The 10761-nt window shown below is 32.3% G+C and overlaps 1 protein-coding gene across 1 annotated transcript; it reads left to right on the top strand.

Annotated features, from left to right (window-relative positions):
• Positions 1 to 3893: 3893 nt before the first annotated feature.
• Positions 3894 to 8337, top strand: LOC116119377 (transcription initiation factor TFIID subunit 6-like). Its single transcript, XM_031405319.1, has 12 exons — positions 3894 to 4390; positions 4499 to 4585; positions 4833 to 4934; positions 5026 to 5134; positions 5482 to 5585; positions 5679 to 5816; positions 5935 to 6030; positions 6341 to 6465; positions 6819 to 6951; positions 7237 to 7362; positions 7442 to 7556; positions 7841 to 8337. Exons 1-12 carry the CDS (start codon positions 4265 to 4267, stop codon positions 8218 to 8220), a joined length of 1641 nt encoding a protein of 546 aa, XP_031261179.1. The 5' UTR covers positions 3894 to 4264; the 3' UTR covers positions 8221 to 8337.
• The last annotated feature ends 2424 nt before the right edge of the window (positions 8338 to 10761 follow it).

The raw sequence follows: 10761 nt of genomic DNA, 5'->3' as shown, positions 1-10761 counted from the left end.
TGTATGTTTTTTGTTGCGTGATTTCCTAACACATTCATCACATTTTGAAACGTGTAATTGGACTCCTTTGGTGACATTTAGAGCCACCCAATTGGAAACACAATTTGTGCTTAATTCTCTTAAACACTTTCTAAGATTTTCAAGCTAAAATTGTGGTTGCATGGTCTTAATCCGCAATTTTTGAAATGCAATGACCTCCAAAACTTTGTGAATATGAGCACCAATTGCAAGAGAAACATAAGTGAGTTACCACTAAATTGTTGAAACTGAAAACCAAACATGTCACAAGTAAAGTATAATGTAAAAGACAAAACACACGATTTACCTTAATTCGTCCCGATTAAGTAATTACGTCCAGCATTCAAACAAAGAATTCTTATTAAGTATCAAAACTTTACGCGATTACAATGACAACTCACTCTAACTCTCTATCTCACATTAGGCTATTCACTATTACAAAATATTTATAATAGAAAAGTCTAACCCCATTTGGGTTTACCCGAATTTAACCCGACCCAGGGGCAAACATTAATAAACTAATTTTAGTCAATGAATTATAATGAAGAAACTTGAATAAAACCTTCTCTTCAGTACCAATCAAACTACTGAAAAAGAACACTAGAACTGGGTGGTGAAAAGAAGGAAGTTTTTTATTCAAATTTAGAGAAATTTAAGTTTGATGAACTGGGTTTTGGTGTTTGGTTGCAAGAGAGTTTTTTGGCTGTGGAAAGTGCAGTAAATTAAAGCAGGGTATGGAGTTATGGACAGAGCATATTGTTGTTGAAGAATATTCTATAGGATTTTCCGCTAGATGTACAATGGCTGTAGAATCAATTTCGCAATAAATTCACCTTGTACAATTACCAGGTAAAGCTTATATTTTGATGGTACACCAGGAAGTTTTTACTTTTAAATAACGACAATAAACATCTTTTTTCTTTCTTGTTTACTCGCTAAACGATGATGGCGTGACATTTTGGACGGCTTACCCCAACTTCCATTTCCAGGGTGGAAGATGGGTCTCTTCTGCTCTGTTGTTTTGGATAAAGCTTTCGCTTCATAATTTGCAGCAGCGTAGGCTTGAAACAGTTTCTCATTTCTCCAATATAAAACTCAAAATCTATTCTTCTAATTTATTTTAAACTCGGGTGAGCACGGGTAACAGATAGAACCAGAACTTGTAGGTAGAATCGAAATCGGAACCAGAACCTACTTGAAACCGATACTATGCGGGTAGTTTCTGGTTCCATTTTTTTGGAACCGATACTATAAGATTCCGGTTTCGGTTCTGGTTCCTACATGTGGAGGAATCGGAACCTGAACTTGAAAAAAAGAACTTGCAGTAGATACCTGACTTGGAACCAGCTTGGAACCTGCAACGGGTACCCTGTTTTGGAACTTGAGCTGAAATAAATATCTGTGAAGAATGGAGGGTCTATTATAATTTTACATATAAAAAAATTTAAAATAGAAAAAGTTAAATTTTTACAATAACCTAAATAAATAAATATACAATTATAATTATTACATATAAATTACACTATATAAAAAACTTTAATATATTATAATATGTTAGTATTAAAGTTTTTATTAATTAAGTGTATAATTGGAATTATAACCAATTAAAATTGTTTTAATGTTATTAAAAGAATTGTTTTTTGAATAAAATAGTATATTTGATTGAATAATAATATAATATTTAGTTATTTACTTCAATTATCAAGTTCTAAGTATATCATTACATTATAGTTAAATGATTACTTAATTAATTATACGTTTATAACATTACATTAGTAATTTAATACATTATTTAGTTAAATAATTATAACATTACATTATAAATTTATAGTATAATTACTTAATTAATTATAATATTACATTATAAACAAATGATTACTTAATTAATTATAACATTTCATAGTTAAATAATTATTTAATTAATTATAAATTTATAACGTTATATTATAAACTTTAGTAATTTACTACATTAGTACATTATTTAATTAAATGATTAAAAATTTAATTAATTATAACATTACATCATTGATTTATTGTATGATTATTTAATTAATTATAACATTACATTGTAAACAAATGATTACTTAATTAATTATAATATTTTATTATAATCATTAGTATAACACTTAATTAAATAATTAGAAATTTAATTAGTTATGATATTACATTAAAAATTTATAGTATGATTACTTAATTAATTATAACATTACATTATATTATAATCACTTAATTAATTATAACATTTCATAGTTAAATAATTATTTAATTAATTATAAATTTATAACGTTATATTATAAACTTTAGTAATTTACTACATTAGTACATTATTTAATTAAATGATTAAAAATTTAATTAATTATAACATTACATCATTGATTTATTGTATGATTATTTAATTAATTATAATATTTTATTATAAACATTAGTACAATACTTAATTAAATGATTAGAAATTTAATTAATTAGAATATTAAATTATAGATTTATAGTATGATTACTTAATTAATTGTTTGTGTTTTGGTTTTGATTGAGGAATTTTATGTGAATTGTGATGAATTGATTGAATTCAAGTGTTGCCTAAATATTAGAGGATTTATGAGTCACACTGGACAAAATGAATGAGTAATCAAAATTTGTTAGGGGTGTATTTGTAAACTTTTAAGATATTTTTGTCATTTTTAAAACTAATAGGGGGGTAATTAATTGTTTATAGGGTACTCGGGAAAAGAATCAGAACCTGCATTTTAGGTTCTGGTTCCGTAGGTTCCAGTTCCTTGAATTTAAGAACCTACATTGTGCGGTTTCGGTTCTCTCAAAATATGCAGGGTACCCAGAACCGCTCACCCCTAAAACCATGAAATGGCTCAAGGAGTTGTTAATTCTTCTTAGTTACTGCTAAATTGTCATCTTTAAGCAGTTTTGAGAAAGTAAAATTCAATCTTCCTCAATGCTCCTTCGAAGAAATGGTTGGTGTTTCTATTGGTAGGGTTAAATCTTGCCCCCACAAGTTGTCACCATCGTTTCACAAAAACATGCTGACATCTAGAGCTGGCGATGGATCGTGCCGACTCACGTGTCGACACAACTCTCCTTAAAAAAAGCCTAGCACAACACGCAAATTTCCTTGCCATGCCATGGCTTACAAATATTCAAAGAAATTAATGAAAATTAATGGAAGTGTTAAACTAGGCCCACGACACAACCCATGGCACAACACGCTATATAGCGGGTCGTGCTGTGGGCCTTCAGATTTGGCAGGCTGGCACAGCATGACAAGACATGAATTTCTACAGGCCTTAGCACGAAACAGGCCCCGACACGATAGGCCTTGAATTTTTAGACACAACATAATGACGATGACATCAATATCCCCATTAACTAACAGTAACATCAATATCCTCGTTAACTAACGATGACATCAATGTCCTCGTTAACTAACATGGCAGTTGACCTTGCAATTAACTAAGGGTGATGCTCATGTGTTGTTACCTAACAATGACGCTTATATGTCGTTAACTAACGGTAACATCAATATGAAAAGAGTAATACTACAGCAACAACACTCTCTTATAAACTCTCTCACAATCCTAATGTGGCAGCTTCCAATTAGTCAACTTGTAATTAATTAATGAGACTCATATGGGATCCATTATAAACTAACCAATTATGAGCTACCAAGTTAGGGTTATGAGATAAAGTTTGTAAGAAATAGTTATTGATATAGTATTATTTATATGAATATTGTATTATTGTGACTATTGTTAAGAGAATTTCCGTCATCGTCATCGTTATCTCGCAGTTAACGTCAGCATCACCGTTTACTTGTTTAGACTATCTTTTGTCGAACATAATCTCTTCTTCTCCAGTCAGATCTATAGTAGAAAGAAAAACTAGAGTAGGTTTTCTGAATGTTTTAAGATTATATCAGAAAGAAGAAAAAAAATCTTGCAGATTTCGAGTTTTCAAGAATCAAGCACCACTGTTTAATTATCGCGAAACAAAGCCCAATCAACGTCGTCTTTCTTAGCCAAGCGAAGCCACTCTTAGTCTTCACTGTACAACTTTTACAATTAACCCTAAATTTCATTCGCCATCAAATTTCTTAGTGTTTACATACCAAACAACCAAAATTCAGCTGTTCGAGTCTCCATATTTTCTCGACACGCATGTACGTAAGCACAGTGTATGACTAATTTTGTGTAATTACAACCGAAATTGCAAACAAAACAAAAAAAATTCCTTAGCAATGACCTTTATACCTAAAGAAGCTATTGAAGTCATTGCTCAGAGTATTGGAATTACCAATTTGTCTCCCGATGTTGCCCTCGCTGTCGCTCCCGATGTTGAGTATCGCATGCGCGAAATTATGCAGGTCAATATAATTTTTTATTTTTTTTATTTTGGTGGTTACTGATTTTTTGAGTTCTGGAGTTTAAAACATTGTTAATTGATAGTGAACCTTGATGCTTTGAACTTGTAGGAGGCGGTTAAATGTATGCGGCACGCACGTAGAACAGTTTTGAGAGCTGAGGATGTTGATCGTGCACTTAAGTTAAGAAATGTGGAGGTAAATAATTTGTATTTTTGGTTTTTTTTTTTTTTAATTAATTGTTGTGGGTTTTGGAGTATAGTTTCAAAAGTAATGTGAAAATTTGATGTTTAGTTGTGGATTTGGTTATTGGAGTGGTGAAATAATTTGTTTTATGCTTTTTGATTTGCAAGGGAGTTTGGAAGTTTAATTTTGAAACTTACGCGAAATCTTCAGTTTTACTTGTGGATTTGGTTGTTCATTTTTACTTTTTTACTCTTGCCAGGCAATAAATGGATTTGGTTCGAGTGATTCTTTGCGATTCAAAAGGGCGGATGGGCTTAAGGATTTGTACTATATTGATGACAAGGATGTGGATTTTAAGGATGTACGGAAATGAAAATGTGGTTTTAAATTGTATGATAAATGGCTTTTTGTTGCTTGCTATTCTCTTATTTTGCATGTTGGAATGGATGCAGGTGTTGGCAGCACCTTTACCAAAGGCACCTATTGAAACATCTGTTACTACTCACTGGCTAGCAATTGAAGGTGTTCAGCTTGCTATTCCAGAAAATGCTCCAGTTGAAGGTATTGTTTTGACCTCTGTTGGAATACTAGTTAATAGAATGGGAAACTGGGAGACTGGTTTCTAAAAGTATGTATATATGGAAGAACTTTGGGTGGCCAAAATTACTTTGGAGTAAGCATTATGGATGCTATCATTTAGAGTGTTTTTCATTGGTTAGATTTCTATAGGTAGTTTGCTTCTGAGCCTTAGTATTTTTCTGTTTTATGGCCAAGTGGACTGCTCCATGTTTTGATCTAGTGATTCTTTGGTTTATGGACTATTGCAATATCTATGGCCTCTTAAATCTTAACTTTTTGATGATTTTGCTATCATGGGCATTTTAGATTGTATTATACTTTGTTTGCAGCCCCTGCAGCAGTCTCTGATGGCAAAAGGTCTGATTACAGGGAAGATGGGCTTTCTGCTGACATTAAACTACCTGTTAAGCATGTACTTTCTAGGGAGCTTCAGGTATATTGTATATCCTGTGCCATATGATTTTAACAAAATGTAAAAAATAATGAACTTTTTTATGACAGAAGCTTTCTGTAATCTCCTTTGCAGTTTTACTTTGACAAAATAAAACAGCTTACAGTGAATAGATCTAACTCTATCCTCTTTAGACAATCATTAACAAGCCTGGCAACAAGCTCAGGAATACAGCCGTTGGTTCCTTTTTTTACATACTTCATTGCTGATGAGGTAGTCTCAAGGATCTTCAGCTTTGTCTTTTCAAAACATATATCAGAGAATTGAAGCTTTTCTGTCGGAGAATTCAATTTTGCTTATCAAATGTTATGATCTGATGTGTTTTCCTCAGGTTACACGAAGTTTGACTAATTTTCCTCTCTTGTTTGCTTTGATGCGTGTTGCCCGAAGCCTTCTCCAAAATCCACATTTGCATATAGAACTTTATGTAAGTGTAATGTCACTCTATCGCTACACAACACTGTCTCAGAAAAATCTCTGGAAAGGCTCCAAAAAAAAAATAGCATGGCTGTGATGTTGGCCTTGTTTCAAAATGTTCTCTGACTACAGTCACTTTCTTTTAATTATTTCTGGAATTTTCTTGGATTTTGACAAATGATAAGCATAAGAGATAAAATGATGAGAAACATCTGCAACATTAATTTTTAACTATTTCCAGACTGTTGGGATCCGTCAGTCCTTTTTGGGCTTCGTACAGATAAGTGCTAATCAAACACTGTTGGTGTTATTTTCTTCAGCTACACCAAATGATTCCATCCATTATGACCTGCCTTGTTTCAAAAAGATTGGGTAATAGATTTTCCGACAATCACTGGGATCTTAGAAACTTTGCAGCGAACCTGATTGCTTCGATATGTAAAAGGTGATGGTTCTGTATCTTCTGATTTTTCATAAGCTGAACGGCATTAAAATTTCTGTCCAATAAAGTCTTTGACTTAAAAAACATGGTTTGCTAACCCTATTTATCATCTGAGAATTTCATTGATAGAATCTAACTTTAAAATGTTTTTCTGTTTATGGAAACTTAAGATGGATGTGCTTAGAGTTGCAAAAATACTGTTATGTGAATAATTCTTCATTTTAGCTTGTCTGATAGGATATGCTCTACAAGTGAGAGATAAAACTTGTGTTTGAGAGAATGACACTCTTGAATTTGTCTTCGAAATTAAAAGATTACCATTTATATAGCTCATCACTTCTTAACTATTTTTGCAGATTTGGGCATTCTTATCACAACCTCCAGTCACGTGTGACAAGGACTCTGCTGCATGCTTTCTTGGACCCAACAAAATCATTGCCTCAACATTATGGTGCAATCCAAGGGCTAGCAGCCCTTGGAACCAGTGTGGTATTCTAAATTCTCTTATTTTTTAACTTTCATGAGTATGCCATTTTTCTGCAAGACGGGAGAAGGGAAAAAGACTTGCGATCTAAAATGACTGCCAGTTTCTCTACATGCTCTTATAGGAATCCACCTTTACTTGGCACTTTCTCATCTCTATGAACTTCTTAGAATATTTCTCTTTCTTCTTGGGTTCTGTTTCACATCTAAACATCTAAAGGTATATCTTGTTTTTCTAGAACTTTAGTATAATTATCTGAGCATTTTGCTTTTTGTTTATATTTTGGATAGGTTCGTCTTCTTATCCTACCAAATCTTGAGCCGTACCTGCAGCTCCTTGAACCAGAAATGCGTTTTGAGGAACAAAAGAACAAGATGAAGAGGACCGAAGCTTGGCGTGTCTATGGGGCCTTGCAGGTTAGCTTATCTTTCAACATTTTCTTTTCAGAAAATTCTATGTATAGGATTAATATTGACACGGTGTGCAACTTTCCAGCATGCAGCTGGTCTATGTGTGTATGATCGGCTAAAAAAATTCCCCCGTTTGTTGACTCTTCCAACTCGTTCTTGCTTGAAGAGGAATGGCAGAGTCGGAACCAGTTTGCAGCCAAGTATGATTTCTTTGAACTTGTTGCTTTGGGATGTATATACATACATAAGCGGAGAGATAGTAGCATCCGTGCATGCAGTACGCATATGTGCTCACCATGCTTTGCTAATAATAGGATGATTGAAACACAAAAGCCAATTTTATTGCATCATTAGCCTTATCTAAGAATATACGAGAAGCATTCATCACTGATAGCACCTCTTTAAAAATAATCTGCGGTAGTTGGTTCCCTAATTCTCTGTTTCTCTATTTCTGATCATCTTGCTCTTCAATTGCTTTCCAAAGATAAACGCAAAGCAAGCATGGACAACTCAATGCACCAACCACCACTCAAGAAAATGGCAACAGGTGGCGCTATGGGTTTGATGCCAGTGAATTCTATGTCCGTTGACATGCATGGACCAACAGGTGGATTTCCCAACATCGTGGGAAGTTCGATGTTTGGAAGTTCGAGTGTTGGTATATCAACAATGCCCCGGCAGTTACCAAAGGAAAACACATTAGGAAGGGAGATGGGTGGTCGCACATCGAAGACTTCAACTGTTCTAGCTCAGGCTTGGAGGGAGGACATGGATGGAGGGCAATTACTGGCATCACTATTTGAACTTTACGGTGAAAGCATGTTCCGATTTACTCCCAAATCTGAGTTGCTGCTATTCTTGTGATTTTTAAACAATAGGACTTGATGTTTAAACAGTAATTTTGTAAATCATCTGTTAGATTATTAAAACTGTAGCTAATAGATTATAGATTCTTGTAAGCTATTAAGTGAGGTATGAATTATTTACGTAAATTTTCTTAATTAATTATAAGTTTATAGCATTGCATTAGTAATTTAGTACATTACTTAATTAAATAATTATAAATTTAATTAATTATAACATTACATTTAGATTTATAGTATATTACTTAATTATTATAACATTACATTATAAACAAATGATTACTTAATTAATTATAACATAATTATAGTTTGATCACTAATTATTATAACATTACATAATTAAATTATTATTTTTAATTAGGATATTATATATAAATATTAATAATTTCCTACATTAGCATAATATTTAATTAAATAATTAGAAATTTAATTAATATAATATTACTTACAATTTATAGTATGATTACTTAATTAATTTAACATTCTATATAAAACATTATTACATACTTAATTAAATGATTAGAAATTTATTAATTAAACATTACATTATAATTAAATAATTACTAATTAATTATAACATTACATTATATATAATCACTTAATTAATTATAACATTTCATAGTTAAATGATTATTAATTAATTAAAATTTATAACATTACATTATAAACTTAGTAATTTACTACATTAGTACATATTTAATTAAAAAAATTAATTAATTATAACATTACATCATGTTTATTATATGATTATAATTAATTATAATATGTTATTATAACATTAGTAAAAATACTTATTAATTATTAGAAATTTAATTATTATATTAAATTATAGATTTAAGTATGGTTACTTAATAATTGTTTTGTGTTTGGTTTTGATTGAGGAATTTTATGTGAATTGTGACGAATTGATTGAATTCAAGTGTTGCCTAAATTAGAGAGATTTATGAGTCACACCAGACAAATAAATGAGTAATCAAAATTGTTAGGGGTGTATTTGTAAACTTTTAAGATATTTTTGTCATTTTTAAAACTAATAGGGGGTAATTAATTGTTTATAGGGTACTCGGGAAATGAACCGGAACCTGCATTTTGGGTTCAGTTCCATAGGTTTCGATTCCTTGAATTTAAAAACATGCATTGTGCGGTTTCGTTCCTCGAAATATGCAGGTACCCAGAACCGCTCACCCCTAACCCTGAAATGGCTCAAGGGTTGTAATTTCTTCTGAGTTACTGCTAAATTGTCATCTTTAAGCAGTTTTGAGAAAGTAAAATTCAATCTTCCTCAATGCTCTTCGAAGAAATGGTTGGTGTTTCTATTGGTAGGTTAAATCTTGCCCCCATAAGTCATCACCATCGTTTCACAAAAACTGCTGACATCTAGAGCTGGCGATGGATCGTGTCGCCTCACGTGTCAACACAACTCTCCTTAAAAAAAGTCTAGCACAACACGCAAATTTCCTTGCCTGCCATGGCTTACAAATATTCAAAGAATTAATAAAATTAATGGAAGTGTTAAACTAGGCCACGACACAACCCATGGCACAACAGCTATATAGCGGTCGTGTTGTGGGCCTTCAGATTTGGCAGGCAGAACAGTAGATAAGACATATTCTACAGGCCTTAGCACAACGGCCCCGATAGATAGGCCTTGAATTTTTAGACACGACACAATGACGATGACATAATATCCCCATTCTAACAGTAGTCAATATCCTCGTTATTAACGATGACATCAATGTCCTCGTTAACAACATTGCAGTTGACCTTGCAGTTAACTAAGGGTGATGCCATGTGTTTTTACCTAACAATGACGTTTATATGTCATTACTAATAGGAACATCAATATGAATAGAGATACTACAGCAACAACCCTCTCTTACAACTTCTTTTACAACCCTGCGTGACAGCTTCAATTAGTCAATTTACAATTAATTAGTAGGACTCAATGTGGAATCTGTATGAATGGATCAATTGTAGCACTAAATCAGAGTTATTAGAAAAAGTTTGTAAAAAATGTTGTTGTATAGTATTATTCATATGAATATTGTTAATTGTGCTATTGCTACAGAGAATTTCCGTCATCGTCATCGTTATCTCGCAGTTAACGTCAGCATCACCGTTTACTTTTAGACTATCTTTTGTCGAACACAATTCTTCTTCTCCAGTCGATCTATAGAAGAAAAACCAGAGTAGGTTTTCTGAATTTAAGATTATATCAGAAAGAAGAAAAAAAATCTTACAGATTTCGATTTTCAAGAATTAAGACCACTGTTTAAGTATCGGAAACAAAGCCCAATCAACTTCGTCTTTCTTAGCCAAGCGAAGCCACTCTCAGTCTCCACTGTACAACTTTTACAATTACCCTAAATTTCATTCGCCATCAAATTTCTTATTTTTTACATACCAAACAACCAAATTCAGCTGTTCGAGTCTCCATATTTTCTCGACACGCATGTACGTAAGCACAGTGTATGACTAATTTTGTGTAATTACAACCGAAATTGCAAACAAACAAAAAAAAATTCCTTAGCAATGACCTTTA

This window comes from Pistacia vera, unplaced genomic scaffold, assembly GCF_008641045.1.
Source record: "Pistacia vera cultivar Batoury unplaced genomic scaffold, PisVer_v2 Contig886, whole genome shotgun sequence".
NCBI classification, from domain to species: Eukaryota; Viridiplantae; Streptophyta; class Magnoliopsida; order Sapindales; family Anacardiaceae; genus Pistacia; species Pistacia vera.
Note: the sequence above shows the minus strand (reverse complement) of the source record. Positions and strands in the feature narration are given on the sequence as shown.